The sequence below is a fragment of the Malaya genurostris genome, chromosome 1, assembly GCF_030247185.1.
Source record: "Malaya genurostris strain Urasoe2022 chromosome 1, Malgen_1.1, whole genome shotgun sequence".
NCBI lineage: Eukaryota > Metazoa > Arthropoda > Insecta > Diptera > Culicidae > Malaya > Malaya genurostris.
This window is the reverse complement of record NC_080570.1, coordinates 150,744,458-150,766,981: the sequence shown is the minus strand read 5'-3', so window position 1 is coordinate 150,766,981 and position 22,524 is coordinate 150,744,458. Positions and strand designations below refer to the sequence as shown.

At 37.3% G+C, this 22,524-nt stretch overlaps 1 protein-coding gene across 12 annotated transcripts in view; it reads right to left on the bottom strand.

Moving 5' to 3' along the window:
• Positions 1-22,524, bottom strand: part of LOC131426183 (disintegrin and metalloproteinase domain-containing protein 33) — a 1,149,595-nt gene continuing 1,127,071 nt past the window's right edge. For 9 of the 12 annotated variants that reach the window (XM_058588702.1, XM_058588703.1, XM_058588701.1 and 6 more), the window contains 3 exons: positions 13,951-14,707; positions 13,453-13,878; positions 1-12,581 (listed from right to left, as the gene is read on the bottom strand). In XM_058588702.1, the coding sequence (XP_058444685.1) occupies positions 12,143-12,581; positions 13,453-13,878; positions 13,951-14,707 (1,622 nt within the window). In that variant the 3' untranslated portion in view covers positions 1-12,142. The remainder of the gene's footprint in view (positions 12,582-13,452; positions 13,879-13,950; positions 14,708-22,524) is intronic. The other 3 variants (XM_058588707.1, XM_058588710.1, XM_058588711.1) reach the window with 2 other exon arrangements.

The following is a 22,524-nucleotide window of genomic DNA, read 5'->3' as shown; positions in this document are numbered from 1 at the left end:
TTTTGACGATTTTCATTTGTTAGTAACTTATAAACTTTTATTTCTCTATCATAAAATTAGTTTAACAAAACCATGTCACTTTTGTGTGTGTGTGTTTATGTTTTTTTTTGTACAGCAACGGAAAAGTGAACACATGACTTCACATTTCGAAATATTCTTCATCTTCCTGCCTCCAACATACTCTTCTCAAATTTAGAAAACTTTAGGTTTTATCTACGTATAAAATCAAACAGATCGCATTTTGCTCGGCTTCACAGTAGAATTGTTCAACGGAAAACATTACATTTTTTTTGTTTGTTTGTTTGTTCATCTTCTTCTGTTATCTGCAGGGTTCTTTTTTTCTTTTTCTTCTTCTTTGTGTTGTGTTTTACATATGGGCTTAGTTATTAAACTTGAAATACACCTCCATTTTCCCGGTTTACAGCTGCGGTGATGTGTGTGTTTTTTTTATCTCTAGACGTCTCTTCAATTAAAAAAGTGTGTTTTTCTTTACGGTTTTCTGTTCGACGTTTGCATTATTATAATGTTTATTTTTGTTCTACTGTTTTTTTTTTTCTCCCGCCTGCTGCTCTCTCTCTCTCTCTCTCTCTCTCTTTCTCTATCGCTGTCTCTGTCATATTTTACCATGAACTTTAGAATTGCTTGATAACAGAACTGATCTGCTGTTAATGGCTGCGTGTGTACGCGAGGATAGGAACGGGATGGGGGAAGGATTGTATCGTTACGTGGGGTTTTTATTTCGGAATTAAAAGGAACAACAACCAAGGATTGATGCTATGGATTCCAATTGAACTGATCGCGTGAAATGCGCTGACTACCTATGACTCTGATCTTCTTCTTTGATGATTTTTTTTTGTTTTACTCTCGATTTTTTTTTGTTCTTAAGTTTCTTCATTCACTGGTTTAACTAATGTCTAACGCCTTCGGTCACTTGTTTTTTTTTATCTTAATAATTTAAAATCTATTAATTTGATTTATTTAACTATTTTTGTTTCATTTTTTCTTTAATAAATACCACTTTTCCTTGGGTTTTTTTCTTCCTTTGATTTAATATAAAACGATTATATAGTTTATTTTTTCCACTTTATACATTCCATTTATTCTGTTGCTGATTCATTTCGGAACATCTTCTGTGTGTGTATGTCTGCGTGTGTGTGTGTTTGTGATTTGCTATGCCTAAATGCATCATATGTTTTAAAAACATTTGGTTTACGTTTTTTTTCTTCTTTAGAACTCTGTAGTTCCACAGTAACTATTTACAATCGCATGAAATTTACTTATTTGTTTTTCCTGTTACTAGTATGTCGCGCTAGGGACCCCTTTTTGGTTTGCGGCAGCTTCGCTATTATTTGATAATAAATCACCGCAATACGGGGGGCACCAACCGAAACACGAAATCCCGAAATCCGCCCGAAACATTTTGAAGGAACGAATCCTGTTTTTACCGAGGGAAAACAATACTTCAATAACGTTCAGTATGTATGGCTATTGTTTTCCTAATTATTCATTTCGGTTTCAATGGATGTGTGAGTGTATTTTTTATGACTTTGTCTTAGTTTTATTTATGACTATAGTTTTTATTTTCAATTTTTTTTCTCAGTTTTTTTACAAACAGTTAACTTAAACTATATCCGTTTACTGAATTGTTTTTTTTTTTGTGTAACACTGCTTTGTTTTGTATTAATTTTCCCTTTAGTTTTAGTTTTCCCACATGCTATTACGCTGTTTTTTTTCTGTAAATATATACAACTATTTTAGAATGACGTTTACGGTTTTCCTTACAAATTACTTAACATTAGGTTATCTTCTCTCTTCCGGCATGTGTTTCTCATCTGTTTTCGTTTCTCTATTTCTCGCTCTCGTTTTTCGTTCACATGCGGTTTTTTTGTCATGCTCGCGTACGCGTTTGTTAATTAGATTATATCGAGACACGGGGTTTGTTTTTTTTTTGTTTGGTAACAGAGATTTTCATACACTGATTCATTTATTTTTTTGGGTGTGGGATGTGAATATGTATGTGGTGAGTAGGTGAGTACGCAATGCATGCTGGGTAAAGTTAGTCGCGTCCCGTGCCGTCCCGGGTACATCAGGTAACATAAAGAGATGATGCTGTTTTTTTTAGTTGAGATGAAAAATGTCAACTGTCTTTCCTAACACTCCCGCGCGTTCCGTCTGTTTGACTAATGTGCATTATTCTTAATTATTTAGTTCATTTTTAGAAAACGTGTTCGAAAAAGTCTACCGATTTTTCTTTTTTCTCTTCTGACAAAAGCCTAGCGTATTTTACTGATTTTTTGTCTAGTTTCTCCGTTCGTTTCCAGCTCATTTTGTATAAAAATTGACATTATTTCTAATTCAAATCAAAATTTACAAATTTTCCTAACCCTACCTCGTGGTAGAAATCCTAAAAAGGTGAACCCAACAACGCGTTTCCTCAAGACGTTTTGTTTGATTTTCGCTAGTGTGCAGCATTTTTATGACACATAGTTTTTATTTCCCCCAATGTTTTTCAGTACAAAATTTGGTACATTCATGACAGAAAGTACAATGTAGGTAAGTTAGGTGTGTGTGTGTTTTTGTTAGTCTATATTTCAGTGTGTTCGTGTAGCCAATGGCAGTGTAATGTGTAAGTGACAGCGGCGCGTCCATTTGCAAAGTACAGTGTGATGTGACGCAATCAGCGAAACGGTTGAGTTTGTAGGTAGTTCACAGTATGAAAATAGTCTAACAAAAATGCATCAGAATCGATCATTCTTGGCCTCGTACCGATTGCTGCATTGTTGCGGTCCAACATCAAATAACATGATTTAAGGATTTGAAAAATTTAGATTCTGGAATTTTTCGAACGTCATCACCAGTCGAATTTATTTGTATATTTTTTATTCGACGTTGACAACATTTTTTCAAAGTTCCGTAATTTCTAATCGAAGAAAAATCAGAACATGTTCAATTTCAATTGCAAAGAATTCTGGAGCCGACAGTTACTGGATGTTTATCTTGCCAATTTCGTCGACTCTACACTTCTAACTCTAATCAAAACATAGTAACTTCCCCGGGTTTACGGGTCGATACGTAGGGCGCTGGTCCTACAAGTCAGTTATTTGCTCCAAAAGGGTCCAGTAGTTCTTCATGACGAAATTAAATAGAAAAATCTTCGACTGGACAACCCAGGACAAATTTCCGATTAAATTAACCGTTAGATATTGCGCATTTTAGACTTGATTAGACTCCTGCGGGAAAATTATTTGCACAATCTTTCAATACACATATACAAATAAGCCAAAGACAAATTTTTTGGATGCCGAATATCTTAGAAATGCATGAAACGTATCTGATCTGGTGTAATCTCAAAAAAATTTTTTGATGCCGAAAAACACCGCGTAAAAAAAACCCGCGTCAGAAGAAATCGCGTAAAAAGAGACCCCAGTGTACTTTTTTGTGAGTATGACACCCGCTTCGAATCTCGTCCAATTCATTTGATTTCTCTCTGAAGACTGAATTCTCTCTAAGCTAACAGGGTCTGAATCAGTGATGCCACTTTTCTTTGAGGTCAAATCCGTAGATTTGATTTCAAGTATACTTATGCTCGTACATTTACATAAACTGAACAGCTCCAACAATGACTGATCGGTGGCTTATATAGAGGCATCATTACTATTCTAATCGGACAAGCAAAAAAAGGAGATGATATAACAATATTTAATTATTTTCCATTGATATCTAGAGATATAATGCTGGATCTGGAGGGTTCTGGTAAAATAATGCTAAATCCGTAGATTTCATATGATTCATCCGTAAATCCGTAGATAAGACAGAAATCCGTAGATCTACGGATAAATCCGTAGGGTTGGCATCGCTGGTCTGAATAAGCTCAGTATATGCAAACCCGTGATGCCATATTTGCAGATTCATCGCTCAGTTCTGAGATTTCTAATAAACGCTGCAGATATTTATTGACTCACAAATTCACTTATTCTCAAATGTCAAAAGGACATTTTCTAGCTAAAACCGAACTGGACTGATGAATGACAGACTGGACTATGGCGTAAAATAGAACCCGTTGCGTAACGGAAAATTAGCGAGACAAAAATTTTTTTCGCTCTAAAATATTATTTTTTGTAGTTGGTGTTTTCACTAAAGGTTGGTTTCACCTGCCGCATTTTTAATGTGGAGCACTTTTTTGTTTTCTATATAGGGGTGCAAATTAGAAACTCAAGAAAAATACACGTAGAAATGTGGTCAGGTTTTGAACAATTACAGCTCAGTCAATTTTGTATCAGTTATTAATATTATGTCAACATTTGATTAGAAATTTTTCTACGTATTGATTTGAATGTTCATAGCCATGTATTTTTGTGTATCATTGAAATATTGATTAATAGCTAGCAGTGTCCTATTTTGCCTGCAAAAAATCTCCGGCATACCGAAATCGCAGAATGGTAGTAATGGTACAGAAACACTATAAAAATAATTGCTTGCATACAAAACTTGAACACAAGCTTGACGAAGTGAAGCTTCAATATCGATATCCGTATCGCAAGTATGTTCAAAGATATAATTGCATACATTTGGGCTATTGATGTAATTTCTTCGGCTACAAAACAAATACAAATCACGACAAATAGAGTCTATATTCTGGGTTCGCGTGTTCGGTGTTGGTTCCTAATAAAGATCAAGCTAAGCAGACTCTCGTGCATTTGCGGATCCAAACGTGTGACGATTAGTTGAAAATGTCGATCATTAGAAATTTTGGTTGCCTTGTTCCACATCAATGGCTCGAACAACCCCATGGGGCTGATCCTTGTAGTTTTTTTTATGTAAAACATCATTAGGGTTTCAAACTTTCTGAAACTGAAGAAGCCATCTTCCTACCTCTTCATTTGATCGAATTAGATTAATTTTTCGGAGTAAAAGTAGGGTGGCTCTCAAAAAATCACCTTTTTTGTTCTAACTTATTTGTGAAGAGTTTCACGAGAAAATCGACTTCCAAAGATTTGTCGAGCTAGCTATTGCGCACAATTTTGCTCAACTAAGGTTTCCAATAGAAGCTACCATTCAAAAGTTATTATTGTTTTTTTCGTCAAAACTAGTCAACCTACAACTATAAATATTCAGCAGATGTGAGATCCATTAAAACTAATCTTATACTCAGTTTTTGCAATGACTGAGCGGAAATATATATTGGAGAAGCCAAGTGAAAGAAAAACTAACAGAAAAGATGAATTTTTGGAGAAAGATACGCTCAGAGACAGGACTCGAACCTGCGTTCTTATGCATTCCGTGCATACGCGCTACCATTTCGCCACTCTGATCTTGTTTTAGCCACTCTAAAACTCGAAACAGACATAGTAGCAACGTACATCGAACATGGTCTACATTCTGGCCGTCACCCGACCGATACCTTACATCCAAACATCTTCTCTGTCCCTCAAACACTAGTCCTCTCGCTTTATACCTATTTATCCGATCAAGTATTGAGTAGGAGAGTGTATTTATAATCGCTTGTCACCTTCTTTAATGGTGCCAGTCGCTGGCTGGACATCGTCGGCTATACGTCAAACTAAAAATTAATAAATCGGTAATCTTATACTGTTTCTGAAAGGTCATAAAATAGGGAAAGTTTGAAGAGAAATCGTCCCGGGTTGGCGATTCAATGCATAGGGCACTGGTCTTACAAACCAGTTGTCGTATGTTCGAGCCCCGATCTGGAAGAATTCGTAGTGCTAGTAGAATCGTATAAACTATAATATAAATGATGTACATGATAAACAAGTAAACTACAGCCATCGTTTTGCTGAAGGTAGTATGTTGCTACGTTTTGGTGTTTGAGAGTTATATGACTTTTTCGAATTTTTGTGAGACAATTTTAACAATAATTTAAACGAGTTACAAAAATAACACCCTCCCAGATTTCTCTTTAAAGACTGTCCCAGAAAGTATGGATGCAACCAAAAACCGCTGCCATTTCGCAATGGTTCAGAATCTGTCAATTTTTATGACTGCGTCCTGTTGTTTACACTCTTCTCTAACCGCTCGTGCAGTTGTTTATTCGTTTTTATTAGTTTGTTTCGAAATGGGTGGACTTTCAGCAGAACAACGTCGAAAAAATGTATACAAATGGTGCACAGAACGCGGACTGTCACTGAGAAAGATAGCAAAAATGGAAGGAGTTAGTAAAAAAGCCGTGCGAAATGCAATCAGGAAGTTCGGTGAGGGGGACGGGTGTAGCGTAATGGGTAAGTCGATGCCTTTCACGCAGCCCACCTGGGTTCGATTCCCAACCCCGCACATAGGGTCAGAAAGTTTTTCTGGCCCGAAGAGGCGAATGACCTTAAGGTTAAAACCTCTATAATCGAAACAAAAAAAAAAAGTTCGGTGAGGATAACACCTTTGAGGATAAACCGAAAACGGATCGAAAAAAGGGTCCTGCTAACCCTCAGTTGGATAAACGTATACTGAAGGTGTTCGAACAAAAGAAGGAGGTTTCAGTTCGGGATGTGGCCGAAAAATTGTGTACTTCGAAGTCAAATGTTCTTCGTGCTAAAGAACGTTTGAATCTTCGAACCTATAAAAAGCAGAAACAACCAAAACGTAGTCCGAAACAAGAAGCATCGATCAAGCCGAGGGTTTAAAAGCTGTACAATACGATTCTTGCTGGAAATTTGAACTGCATAATCATTGACGACGAAACCTACGTGAAACTCTATTACAAATCCTTGCCGGGACCACAATATTATACGGTACGAGAAGGGCAAGTGTTAAAGCAGTCCGAGACATCGATTGGAGTCGAAATATTTGGTAAGAAAGCTATGGTCTGGCAAGCAATTTTTAGCTGCGGTAAGATTTCGAAACCCTTCATCATTACTGCTTCAATGAACAGCGAAATATACATCAAGGAATGTTTACAAAAACGATTTCTACCCACGATTCGAAGCCACAAGGATCCTGTTGTCTTCTGGCTAGATCTTGCTTCTTGCCACTACTCGAAATCAACGGTAGAATGGAATACTACCAAAAATGTCACTTTCGTCCCAAGAGACATGAATCCACCAAATTGCCCACAACTTCGACCAATGGATGAATTTTGGGCATTAACGAAGGCACATCATAGGAAACATATCTCGGCAGCCGAAACCATTCAACAGTTCGAAAAAGATTGGAAAAAACTGTCAAAACTTGTCACCAAGAAGTCTGTACGGAATTTAATGAGGAACGTTCGCAAGAAGGTGCGCCAGTTAGTCTACAATGGCTAAGTAGCAAATGTTGAGAATAATATTCTGTTGTTGTAGTCTAATATTATCAGTATTTTGCTCAAAATACACGAATATTGCTCAAAATACACGAAAAGTGAACATTCTACAAAATCGACCCTCCAAAGGACTCGGAATATTAACCATAGAACTATGAGGTTCACTTCTCTGCAAATCGAAAGTAAATATCATCAGTTTAGGGCAAATCTAGAATAATTTAATTAGCTTTGTGCAGTTTCTGCAGTGCGAACTTCGCTAATGCTGAGAGACATGGCTCATTTTGAGAGCCTCGGTTAAAACCATTGAACGGCTCGTGAGCGCTCATCCATAATCAGTTTATACTATACGAATACCACGGTTGTCAAATTTGAGCGGCAGCACGGATGAACCACGGTTCATGGTTTGGCTAACTTTTAATGCTGAGAGCCGCGGTTCAATTTTGAAAAGCCGTCGTTCGTTCGCTCACTGCTACGAGTCGGTTCAAATGAAATGAGAACTCGTGATCGCTCACCCATCACTACTTTGTGCGCTGTTTGCCAAACGAGGGGTAACTGATTTGTTTTGAATTTTGCTCGTGGAAATAATTATCAACTGTGTTTAAAGTCGGACCAAACAGAAAATGTTAAAGTAGGTCAGTTTCTTAGATATCAATGAATCTTAATTCTGGACCTGAGATTTCGGAACTGAACTTACCACCAACCAAGTTCAGAAATTATTTCCGATATTTAGTTTCAAATTTATCATCAAGATACAGATCTTAATTCCAGATTTCGGTTGCAAAATCCAGGCTTAGAATCAAGTTCTCAATTTCGGTTTAAGTTCCAGAATTCCGAAACTCGATTCTGGACGATGTACGAAATTTTAGATCTGGATTCAGGAAATGAAAAAAAAAATCTGGTCTTGAAACTTAATTTCAGAGCTGAACTTGGATTCTGAACCTGGATTCCAGTCCGAGCTGAACGAGACAACTAGGTAAGCTAGAATGAATGAAGTGTCAATTTTGTGGTAAATACGACTTACTTTACTATGGGGCGCCTTTTCAAAATTAGCCATATGGAAGAATGGGCAGAACGTAATCGTGAATATCTCGACTTGTATTAATGGCAGCAACATAATTCTTTCACTATTTCATCAAAAGTTTCGCATCATTTGGCACTGTGAGCGGATGTGTCGGTTTGTATGCAAAGCTATTTTCAATTCAAGCAAGAACTATTCCACCAGCTGCTGGTGGTTTGCATTGGAGAGAAAGAAAACAAGAAACGAAAAGTGGACAACATTATATAAAATCAGTCGTTCTAATGGCTCTAAATGTTATCTAAAGAACTATTAAGATTACTTCTTTGCAAATCGAAGGTAGAAATCATCAGTTTGGTGAAAATCCAAAATAATTTGATTTGTTTCGTTCACTTTTCTTTCGAGAAAAATGTTTCGAACTGTGCTAAATATCGTAGAGAATTTGGTCCTTCTAAAAGGCAGAAATGAATCCTGTACAGCATCTTGATAGTTTCTTTCAGTGAAATATGCAAATCCAAAATGAGATAATCGACGTCAAAAATCGTTTAAAATTTTAGTAGTGAAAAGGGGGTCAGTTTCGCAATTCACACAATTGATCACCTATCAATTCGAATTCGAAAGTGTAAAGAAATCGTGTCAGTTTTATTCGTATTCACGACATCCAGTTATGTCTCTGACATTACACACCCGTACTTTTTTTTACTTTCATTACTTATCAAATATTTTAGGAAGCTTTAATTTTGACTGTTTTTGAAAAAAATGAAAGTTCCCTTAAATTCCACTATGAAGAAAGAAAGGGAACATTCTTTTTTTTTCTAACCGCTCAAACCCCAAAACGTGTCACTTTGAGATACATGTGGTTATCTCATACTACCGAAAATTCTATCACAAATTGATGATCATATCTTCGATGACGTGGAGAAGAAAATATGTTGATAGGGGAGACCGGGGCTAAGCACAAAAATTAGGATCGAAAACAGTAGGGCGCGATCAATTTTAAGATAACTTAATGAGCGCAAAAAAATTGTCTGTTGGTTTCAACCTTGCATAAGACATAATTCTGCTCGCTGTGAACGTAGGTATTGCCTCGAAACTTCACGCTCTGCAGTACCAAATAGTTGATGTTGAAACTGACTTTAGAGTCATTATTAAAGACTGTTTGATTGTTTCGCTACATATAATGAACGTTACGATTGAATTTATAGTAAATCTTGTTTTAATAACTAATAAGAAGTGTAATTGAAATATACAGATATCAAGTTTTAGGTATGTTTTAAGAATCCGCTAAGAATTTCAATTCGAAAATTATGTGTCCGATTGAGGCCCACATTTTGGTCCGGCTTAGCCCCGCACATACAATTCATTTTCCAGACACAATAATAATTTTATTTTCCACGTGATCGAAAGCACTCAATAATCACTGGATACAGCACGAAATTAACATTTCAAAGCACCAGAAAATTTCGAAAAAAAAAAATCAGTAAAAAACGTACACCTTTTGAAACAACACAATTGAAGCCAAACTAAATTGATTCAGCGTCATCCAATTTAATGACATCTGTCTGTTACATGAAGGCTCGTTTACAAAGTCAATCCATAGATCGAAATAATTGCTGGTTTAGAAAATATTTATGGGAGAATTTACATTCTCTAGAACACGGCCATTGTTGCGAAACACAAGAGCAGTTTTCTTCACTATCGTTGAGCGGAAATTCAAAAGAGAAATATCAGTTTGTTGGGCACATTTTTCTAAATAAACTGATGTATTTCCTTTGAAGATTCATCAAGCAGTAGCAGAGAAAACTGCTTTTGCGTTTTTTCAACAATGGCTGTTTTCCTAAGATTGTAAGCAGAACCTTAAGCTTTCAGGTTTAATCCCGTGTTCGGACTAGCCCCGAACGATGAATAAAACAATACAAATACACGACCAAAAACCTATCACTTTCTTAGAGGCTCAATTTTGAAAAGGCGCCCTATAGTAAAGTAAGATGTATTCACTTCAATTGTTTAATAATATCTTCGTTTTCATTCCCTGAAAGTTTGGAGATGATCGATTGAATGGGTGAATTTTACCGAATATTTTTTTGGAATGCAATTTGAGTACGTTCACACTGCTCAAGTCGATTTTGAAGCTACTGTGTCGCTTTTGCGTTGTCGACCGAACCTGAATCTCGTTCTCACAATTTGTGAGCGGGACTGAGAGTAACATTTCTTTTACTGTCATTTTACAATTTCAATTGGTTCGGCATTGATGGATCGATTCATGAAAACAAAGTAGTCTTCTAGTAGGAATTCTTCTTCGAATGGGATTTTAAGGGATTTTGTCTTTCGATATCCAACCAGATTCCTTTTGCTTTTCAATCAGACGGAAACCAGCACCTCTGGGGGGTCAAACAATTAGTGCCATATTGAAGATAACAAAAAAAAATACACTCACCGTTATCTGATTTGCACTTTTACTGTAGAGCATACGGTCTGACGCTGTTTTTTGACGTTTATGGCCTCCAGAGCGGGACCACCCCATTAACACCGGCCGGTTAGAGCAATAACTGTCAAACTTAGTGCCACGGCAGGAAATGGGCCCCCACTCCGGAGGCTGTAATCCGCGTCTGCCGCGTTGTTTATGAAGTGTAGTTGTCATTATGTTCATGTTTTAGCTATAGTTTTACATGTGGATGAAAGTTGATGTTCCGTGAAATTTGATCGTTTTGTTTTTTTTTTCCTGTTACATTACACGATTTATTCTAGCTATATACGTTTGTTTTTCCTCTTTTTCTGTGTGTGAGTGTTTTTAGTTTTGAGTTTCCCGAACGACCTTATTCGTAATGCGCGCTTAGAACGCTTTGGGTGTGTGCTAGATGCAGTGAGTAGTTCCGTGTTTAACTAGGTATTAGTTTGTGGTATGGTTGAAGCCAATTAGTTTTTTTCCCTCTCTTGTTTTGTTTGTTTGTTTTATAATTTATAACAACTATAAATTTCCCTAGCGCCATATCGTCAGCGAGCACCATTCTGCCTCTTGTTTTCCAACTAATCGCTTATTTGTCACGTGCTTGCTTGCTATTCTATCTGTTTGTTTGTTTATGTCTGTGTGTTTGTGTATTCCAGTAAAAATATCGTTCATTACTACTCGCTTTATCCACCAGGTTGCAGCCTACTGCGATTTCTGTGTGTTATGTGTTGCGATATAAACTGTTTTGTTTTTTTTTTTGTTTTCTGTAAAAATTATTTTGATTCATTCAGTTTTTTATTCTCTACCTGCTTGCTGATCGTCGATGATGGCGAATTGTATTTTTTCTTTTATTTTTTTTTCGCGGTATGCGGTGAAAGAAGTGACGTGTGGTGCGCGGTTTCCGTGTGGATGTGTGTGTTTATTTTATGTCTCAATCGACCTGGTAAAAACAGGTCGCCATTAAACATATTTCTCAATGCCTAAATGGGAAAGAGGAATATTATTATTTTATACTTCTGTTTTTGTTATGTCCTATACAGTTTTGGTTTGATTTTTGTTTTACGATGATTCCGAGGGCTTAGCGAAAATGTTGCGTGGTGAGACGATAACGGTGAACACTTTGTTACTTTTTTTTTCATTTGTTTGTTTGTTTTCAAATACCGTTTTCAATCAATCAATTTTTTTTGTTTAATTGTTGTGTGGAAAATGGTTATTCCTTTATTGCGCACATATATTACAACTGTTTTTTTTTTGTTTCTTCAGATTTATGTTCTCACATGTTTCTCCGTAGGCGCTCTTTTGCAGTAGTATAAATTCGACTCGATGATAAACACTTTACGTGTGTGTATGTGCATGTGTATGTGTGTTACGTTTCACTACTAGAAGGGGATTATGACGCGTGACGAGATCAAATCCCGTTCAGCTACTATCAGTGTTTATATTCGGGATAGCGACCTGTACTCTCCATTATATGATTTCCGTCTGGTCCGGGGCCGGGCATAATGGGTCCACGTCTCGACGGTTGGATTACGCTTCCACTGCTCTCGGTCTCGGTGGAGGGTGGCGAAGGATAGTAGTCTCTGCTGTTCACCAGTTGTTGGTGGTTCAAACTGTTGATATTGTGACAGCTGCCCATTGCTTGTACTCCATTGACGTTGCTGGTGGTGGTGGTGGTAGTTATAGGGTTGTCGTGATGCAACTGCTGTTGCTGATGCGATGGATGTTGTTGAATATGGCCGTGCATGGTACTGGCTGATGATGGACCTTGCGCGTGGGACGAATCCGATCCTTGCTCCATTACCACCACGGAAACCACGTCCTCACTCGCCCATCGGGCTAACTGTTGTTGAGCTTGAAATAATTCATCACTAAAACAGTGATTGGCAGCAGGGCAATTTCGTGGTGGTTTATACCAAAACAAACAAAGAAAAAACAAATGGTTGAAAAAACTTTCTTTTGGTCTTTCAGAGCACTAACCAAATCAAGAGTAATCGTAAGAAGGATAACGGAAGGAGCGACCGGCTGCGTTCGGCTTGCCCAGCACAAGCAGTGGGAGGCTGGCGGGTTTGTGGTGTGTGGTCGTAAGTATGTGCGGGGTTTTTATGTGTCTGTGTTTTTACACTTTTCAAAAATAACGAATAAAACTTATAAAGACCAGAAGAAATCCTACATAACGAACTGATAAAGTGATGATGCACTTCAAACACTACCGTAAGCGACTACTTTGATGGTGGTTGACGACCGGTGAGCGGAAAACTGTTTTATGCTTCTACGAAGTGACAGTTGAAGTCCGACAAGTTAGTCCGACTGTACAGTACAATGCAATGTATGTTCGTTTGGTTCTTCTTTCACACATAAAACATCTCTCCTACTACAAACGTCAACCACCTGGCCGGGAAACAACAGCAACATGGGTGGTTCGGGAGGAGTGTTCAGGATTCAACTAAAAAGAGAACAGAACAAAAAAGAAACGATATAAAGAGTCGTCGTAACGGACGGACTCTCGATCGCGTGTGAATAAGAAGCGTGTACTAGAAGATAAGAACTTGAAGAAAAAACAGACAAAAATCAACCAGAACGAAAAACTTTCTCCCTCATTTTTTTTTCTTTCTCTATCTCTCACTAGGTGTGCACAATTTATTTACAAGGAAGGTGCATCGATAACGATACGACGAAGCATGATTCGTGGCAGCCAAAAGCTCTATCGGACACCTGGGGACTACTACTCGGAACACCTACCTTTCGCTATCGTTGGTATCCCGCTGGTCGCTCATGGCGTTCCGATCGTGCGGGTGAATCGGATGTACCGGGTGCGGATCGGCACTCTCGTAGATCCCCTCGTCGTCCTGGTGCAGGTGCGTGTGCGACGAGTGATGCGACGAGTGGCCCGCGTGCGCCGAATGCCCGTGGGCATGCCCATGGTGGGTGTGGTGCGCAAACGAGTGAGGCGAATGGGGTGAGTGCGATTGGTGGGCGGGGTGGCGACTCGCCGGATGCCGGTAACGACCGGTACCGCTGCTTCCGGGGATAACACCACCACCGCCACCGCCACCACCACCGTACGAAAACCGGGATTCGTCGTCCGATCGCGGTGGACGACAGCGACTACTGTAGGGCGGCAGTATAGTGGCAGTTTTCTGCGATTGAGCTAGTTGCTGGTTTGAGCTGCAAAAAAAAAGTGGACCAACGATTAGTGACACGAGTTCCGGACTGCTAATACATTTGTTATTCGGATACCCATGCGATGATTCACTACAAGCGGCTGAACTATCTACTCTATAGTGACGATCGACTTCCGTCTCCGACATCCGAATATCCTCGGACCCGCTGGGGCTCATGTGCCGCGATGAATGGTGCTCCAGCTGTCGTATGAGGTCCTCCAGATTTCGGATACGTAACGGTCCGACCGACGGTGTATCGTCTTCGTCCTGAGGGTGCTGCTGCTGTTGGCGATGATGTTGCAGCAGGGCCGAGGTAGCCCCCGTATCGCTGAGGATGTGCTGCTGAGGATCGCAGATGTTTTCCTTGGAGCCGGTCCGTGAACTACTGCTACGTTTGTACTCCCGTTCCGTCGGGTAGACATTGGGCGCTCCGAGTTGCATTCCGGCGACGCAATCGGACAGGGTCTTACGGAGCAGTTCTTCGCTGATGCTGCCCGACGGTGTGTTGGCGCTACTGCGTGGCACCTGGGCGGCCGATCGTCGTAGGGCTTCGAGGATATCCTCGTGATAACCATTGAGGCTCTTCATCGTACGCTCGACGTCCGACACGGGGCCAACGGCCGCTGGGCCCACCTGGCCACCTGATGGAGGAATAGTGGATTCTTGCTGAGCTATCAATTCGAGATTATCGGATTGTGTGTCGTCGGGCCATTTTTCTTTATTGCTATCGGCCAACACTAGACCGAATCCGTGTTTTTTAAGTATGCCCTTTTCTGGAAGTTTCGAGATATTGTTTGGGGGTAGATCGATGAATGATACTGTCTCTTCTTCGCCTTTTTTTTCACGCCGGCATTCGGCATTTTTTTGGCATTTGGTTCGGGGGGGAAATACCGACAAAAACGGGAAAAGAAGAGAGAGAGAGAGAAAACCAAGTTGCGGTTCGAGTTTCAGTAGTTCAACCGGACTATTGAAAAAGGTGCTTATTAAATGAAATCATTGGCACTGAGTTTTAATCTGAGGTGATCTTTTATTATTAATATTATTATTTTTTTTCAATTGTTCAATATGAAACTAGTAAAAAAAACGGTGGTAAGTCAACTTCAAAATTGGCATATCAGAGTTTGGTATGATTTTTTTTTTTGGTTTTTGGCGGATAGGAATGTAAAAAGGCAGTTGATGCAAAAATAATGGCGAACAAAATGCGTGGGGGCGTTCATTGCTGCAAATATTTACAAGTATTGTTCTCGAAATACGTGAGAGGCAAAACATAATCGGATTAGGCGCATGGTGAATAGCTTCGCTTCAGTGATCTATCATCTACCTACACCCCAAGAGTGTCGCATTCCCGCATCGGAAGGTTTAATGGGAGAAGGGAGCTACTTTTACATGCACAATTCACGGGTTTTTATTTCTCCCCGGAGGATTGGGTTTGGGACAAAAAAAAGTGTTGTTTGTGTAGGGAAAAAAAATTACTCGAATATGAAGAAATAATTCACTAGAAAAAAAAACAAATGTTAGCCGAAGTAAATTTGGATACAGAAAACGGATGATTTCGGTACAACAACTGCTCTCTACAAGGAAAATTAAAAAATAGTTACTAATGGGCTACATTCTGCTCAATTTAAAGCAGTTTTAAATCTTCTCTTTCATTCGCTGTTTTTATTGTTGACGAATTTCACGCCAAGTCGAACAAATGATTGCTCTCAGATTTGAATAAAACTTTCCGGACATGTAGACTTTATCACACACAGAAAAAAAATGAAATCTACACGACATGTAATTCCATGATACTTTGAAAGAGACTTCAATTGAATCAGAAGTTTGATTGAAAACCATCATCGATGTAAAAGTAAATTGGAATGCCTTGATTTTTAAATGAATATTTTAATTTACGCTTAGTTTCGCTTTTAAAGTATATTGAAAAGTAAAGATCTGAGGAGTAACTTTATATTTAATTTCCTGCACCAAATATATGCATGAAAACAGAAGTAAATATTTTTGTCTGCGTGGCTTTTTGCACCGATAAAAATATTCTCATCTATTTTCATGCACATATTTGATGCAGGGAATTAAATATAAAGTTACTCCTCAGATCTTTACTTTTCAATATACTTAAATTAAAACATGTTGTATAACGTATTGAATAATCAAGGCATTCTAATTTACTTTTACATCGATGATGGTTTTCAATCAAACTTTTGATTCAATTGATGTCTCTTCCAAAGTATCATGGCATTACGTTTCGTGTAGATTTCATTATTTTTTTCTGTGCAATTTACACTCTGAAAGTGGTCAAACTTTTATGACCAATTTTTTTCAAATAGTATTTTTTCAATTATTTTATTTTAAAATTAGACTGATTTTGTGAACAACAATAGCCCAATTTTTAGGATTCGTCATTTCTCGACTTTATTTTCTGGCAACAAATTGGTAAAATAAAAGTCAAAAGACAGTCTAAAAAAGAAGCAAAGTGGCTTTTTGTGATAAAGTCTATAGGTCTATAAAGTAAGTTTCATTCAAATTGGACAAGGTGTTACTAAATCCAAACACGATTTTGGGCGAAATTCGTCTATTCGAATCCTACACTGAAAAAAGCTACTTTCAAAATTTAAAATCGATATCTGAAAAAACACCATTTTTGAATTCAATGAAATTGTTTTCCAAGATAGGTAATTATTTTCCCTGTGAACATTCCATATGTTGCAAGATGGGCATTTTTAAAGGAAAAAAGTAACCATAAACTAATATCGGGCATGACTCATGACTACCAATATGGTACCCGATCAGATGCACATAACAAAATCATAACACAAGTATATCAACAATTGGTATGTATAACAATATGTGTTATTATGAGATATTTAACAAATGAAAACAGTTGAAAGTTAAAACTTATGATAACAATATAATAACAAAATCAGTTATGATTTTTTATTTTAATTTGCAAGACTCACGACAACGTTCATTATTAGAAAAAATGAGTTCCTCCGTTGCTTTATATCGAACAATAATGATCAGAATTTCAAAGAACTAAAAGAAGAAATCAGATCACTAAAAAAATATTCATTTAAAAAAATAAATCATTCAACATTTTTGGATTGAAACGATGCTAAAAGTTGGCTGTGATAAAGTTTTTCTGTGTTAAATTTGCTATCTAATTTATTACAACGTTTGTTATAAATTTCTGCTTCCGGACTTCTGTAGTTTTATCAAATTCAATAATAATTGTGATATAAATGTTTCAAAATCTGTTACGATTTTGTTCCCGCTACAGTTATTTTTGTTATGATTTTTGTTATTTTAACAGCTTACCAGCTAGAAATATTTCAAAATTTGTTGCAAAATAGTTCTGAAATAAATTACTCCAGTTGTTATAATTCTCCTATTCCCATCTGATCGGGTAGGGAACATAACCTATCTTGGGACAAAATTTCATCAAAATCAAAAATGTTTTTTTCTTGTAAATCGATTTTAAAGTCAATTTTTATCAGTGCAGGACTCAATAAGGATTTTTTTTCAGTATTTTCATACGAAAAGTTGACTGATGTTGTAAAAAATTACTAACATTTTTTTGTATGATATCCCGATCAGATGCACATAACAAAATCATAACACAAGTATATCAACAGTTGATATGTATAACAATTTGTGTTATTTTGAGATATTGAACAAATGAAAACAGTTGAAAGTTAAAACCTATGATAACAATATAATAACAAAATCAGTTATGATGTTTTATTTTAATTTGCAAGACTCATGACAACAATCAGATCACTCAATTAATGATTTATTTAATAAAAAAAATCATTCAACAATTTTGGATTGAAAAGATGTTAAAAGTTAGCTGGGATATAGTTTTTCTGTGTTAAATTTGCAATCTAATTCTTTACAAATATTGTTATAAATTTCTGGTTTCGGACTTCTGTAGTTCAATCGAATTCAGTAGTAATTGTGATACAAACGTTCCAAAATCTGTTAGGATTTTTTTCCCGCTAGAGTCTTTTTTGTTATGATTTTTGTTCTTTTAACAGCTTACCAGCCAAAAATATTTCAAAATTTGTTACAAAATATTTCTTAAATAAATTACTCCAGTTGTTATAATTCTGTTATTACCATCTGATCGGGTAGGGAACATAACCTATCTTGGGACAAAATTTCATCAAAATCAAAAATGTTTTTTTCTTGTAAATCGATTTTAAAGTCAATTTTTATCAGTGCAGGACTCAATAAGGATTTTTTTTCAGCATTTTCATTCGAAAAGTTGACTGATGTTGTAAAAAATTACTAACATTTTTTTGTATAATATCCCGATCAGATGCACATGACAAAATCATAACACAAGTATATCAACAGTTGATATGTATAACAATTTGTGTTATTTTGAGATATTGAACAAATGAAAACAGTTGAAAGTTGCAAGACTTATGATAACGTTCATTTATTAAAAAAAAATGAGTTCTTCCGTTGCTTTATATCGAAATATAATTCTCAGAATTTCAAAAAACTAAAAGAAGAAATCAGATCACCCAATTAATGATTCATTTAATAAAAAAAATCATTCAACAATTTTGGGTTGAAAAGATGTTAAAAGTTAGCTGGGATATAGTTTTTCTGTGTTAAATTTGCTATCTAATTCTTTACAAATATTGTTATAAATTTCTGGTTTCGGACTTCTGTAGTTTTATCAAATTCAATAATAATTGTGATATAAACGTTTCAAAATCTGTTACGATTTTGTTCCCGTTACAGTTATTTTTGTTATGATTTTTGTTATTTTAACAGCTTACCAGCTAGAAATATTTCAAAATTTGTTGCAAAATATTCCTGAAATAAATTACTCCAGTTGTTATAATTCTCCTATTCCCATCTGATCGGGATGTCATTTTTCGACAATAACTATTTGAGCAAAAAATGATTAAAAAAGTTGGAACCTTTTCAAAAGACAGCCTAGAATTTTGGAGAAACAAAGTGAGCTTTTTTTGACAAAGTCTACATGTCCGGAAAGTTTCACTCAAATCTCGGAGAAAGTGTTGCCAAATGCGAATACGATTTGGAGCGAAATTCGTTTGTTGTCAAAGCACAAAGAGCAAATTCAAGAGTTCCGTTTAATAAGCTAAAATTAGATAAACCAAATTCAATCCAGAAATTGAGTCTATAAAACTCAACAACTGATTGAATGTAACCTACTATTGTTTAGATATAATTCACCTTTCAGTAAATTTTTGCGTGTACTTTATGGAAACTACTTTAAGTCAATTTAACTAAAAATAGGTGACCGGAGCCTCGTAGTAAGGTGAATAGTATTCAAAATTAGGTAGTTTTCCGGTTTCGTGTACGATACTTTGACAACTACCAACTCGTACGTGGCGTGCAGATTCCCCCACCAGACGTATCTGGCAGAATCTGGCAACAATATACAACAATCGTTTCCGGTAGAAACTTTTGGCCTAGCGGGTATTAACGATTATGTTTCTACCGGATTCTTGCCATACAAGACTGACAGAACCCTTTTTTAATTGATTCTACGTTTCTAGTACCTTTGGCTTATTTTTTTTTGTTATAAAAATATATATTAAGGGCAATAACGAAGCTTTTGCATTATCGAACATCATATGCAAATCTTCAACTCGTGAGTACATAACAGTTTATGTTGAACTATTATGTAACCTAGCAGTTTAACATAAACTGCTAGGCAGACATAAAGTTTCTGCTACTTACAGAACACTTTTTTTATTTGCACCAAAGTGCAACGTTTTTACTGTCGTGCCGAGCGTAAACGAGTTTCTACTTACACTGGCCGATTCAGGTTACATAACAGTTCAACATAAACTGTTATGTACTGACGAGTCGAAGGCGAAACATGAAGTATAGAAATCGGTTATGTGCCCTATGCACAAAATAGGATGACCCCTAAATGAAAATTTACGGGTTGTGCACTGCTTATGAAATCATATGTAACGATTCGTTGTGAGTTAGGACTAAAGTTTGAGTAATGGATATTCGCGTGTGTTTTTCAATACAATGAAATAATGTACTTTTGGGTGGGAATTTTATATTAAACTTATTTCGTATCATCGATGCAATAGAAGAATTCGGTGCTCTGCATGGCGAGCAAATTTGTCAATAAATCCAGTAATAAAACCGCTTCGACGTTGCAACTGAGATAGCAACTTATTTACAACTGCCATAATCATAATCCACTGAAGCCTCTCCTGAAGGTGTGCATACAAGTTCTCACAAAGCCAAACGTGACAGCGAAAACAACAAAACTCATGTGCATGGAAAAGACACTAACACAGCGACAAGAGATACTTGAAATTTATGTTGGATGTGTATGAGAAGAGTGGAAATACACGCAATTTCGGTAAACAAGACAAAGTGCTCAAGTTCAGAGCGCCACGTTTTGGCTACGGTAAAGCGATATGAGAAGATCGTTTCTTCTGTCATTGACCAGTAAGCGCTCATTACTTCATATTCGGTACCTAAAATCTGAAAATCAACAAATTAATTGAATGCGGATGGGGACGCAGTTAATTCCTACAATTTGGCCGATTGTTCCGTGAACTAGGTGCACATGAGGACGAGACGCCACTGCATTTACCAGCTCTCAAGAGTTGTTTTAAGTTTTTGATGTGCATGCTAAATGGACGAATATCAAATGAATCCGAAAAGTAAGAACAGGAGGAATAGTGAACTTGCAAGACGTGACGCGGCGAGAGAATGGCGCAATTCCGCCTGTAAAATTTTGACAGCTGCCAGAATCTTGCCAGGCTTCTGCCGGCTGCCAGAATTCCTCACAAGCAGGTACAAATACGCTCTCCACGTTTAGAAGTGATTATTCAAACTTTGAGTACTTCACACTCAAGTGCAAACGATATATGAATACGTCAAAATTGAGTAGTTATAATAATTGATAATGAGTATAATTTGAGGTTAACATAAGAGCTCGATTATACTATTACATATTATTGTTACGATTCTGGGAGCAAATAAGTGAAGCTCTCACAAATCGATTTTCAATATTCAGAAGTTTGAAAGGAAGCATGTCAGTTTTATTTGTATTCATGACATCCATTTATGTCTCTGCTATTATCCACCCGTCTTTTTATTCTGTTTTTGCATTTGAAGTATTTATATTCGAATACACACAGGGGTTGATCCCAATCTAGTGGTCAGTTCTTTTCAAAAAAAAAACTCAACTCAAGTAAACGCCTCGCTTACGACACTGTAACCTGCCGGGTTGAGAGCAAAGAAAATCCTGAATAACGAGGGAAACCGTTCAGGATTCAATTTTCGTTGATTAAAACTTGGACACGAGTATAACCAGTTTTCTTTGCCATTTTAGAACTTGCAAAAGGTTTCTCTATTTGCTGCAGCATCTTCCCACATTTGCAGTGCCTTGCCTGGGATTGCCAGTAGAGCTGTTCAGTCGCCGCTTTGTTAAAACGGATAGTAGCGACTGGAAGCCGAAACAATACGGCCACTAAAACGCTCGAAGAAGTTCTTCCCATTAGATTTAGAGAGGGTGTATGTGTGTGTGTTGTTCTTACCACCACCTAGTCGGGAACGGGAGAAGAAGCCAAGTTTTTAATAATTTTAATCCCTCAACTATCATCATCATCTTACCCCTCCCCTCCTCTCCCCTTTACAATGAAGCACCGGATGCGAAAGAAGTTCTTCCCAGGCAGTGCCGGAGCTTGTTCGCCACTCACAGACATTTATAATGAAGATAACGGGCGATGAGTGTAATAAAGCGAGAAAGGATGGTTTTTGTGCGAACGAGAACATTTTGTACTAGATGGCGTTGTACTTCATTCCCGAGCACTATCGCATCGACATCTTTCTTAATCGCTATTGCTCTTCGTCGTCGTCGTCATCGTCGTCGTGAGATGAGGGAGAAATGGCATCAATGCGCTGTATGGTGTATGGCTTTTTCGAGAAATTTTGCCATCACCGTCGGTTTCGGTTTTGTGAGGGGCTCAAGATTTGGGGCGAGGTGCGAAAGGGAGAAGCTTAAAACTTCAGTGTGAATGCGAAACAATTAAGAAGCGCGTTGCAAGTAGGTTAGCGTTGTTAAAATGGTAACTATGGAAGCATCTCTTTGAAAGAAAAAAAGTTTCCTTTCCAGCTTAGAAAATTACTCTTGAGATTTGATTCTCGGTGAAGCGGTAAAGCTTCAGCGGGTGTGTCCCAAAAGCATCTATCGTTTGGGATTGTTTCGAGCAAATACATGTTGAAATTTATGGAAGACACACGTGGGTGGGATACATGTTTTAGTTACGGTGACTCTGTTTAATGGAACGTCTTTTTCTCGGTAATAGGAGCACACACTATCCATCTACGAAAATGACAATGTACAGAATGGTGAACGGTGAATACTTATTCTAGCCCACCTCAACAAAAAGTTTCTATCAAATGGATTCAATTTCGTTCCCTTGTGTATTCCATTTTTGAACGGTAAATATTTCAGTTGCTGCCCATTCATTATCAGAAACTTGGTTTTCATTTAAATTCTATTTGCTATCATATTCATTCAAGGTGACATTCGATTTAAATTTTTCGGTTTATAGAACAAACCCAAGGTCGCCGTTTTTTTTACGTAGGACTACGTCTTACTTTACTATGGGGGGGCACCTAATAAAAATTCAGT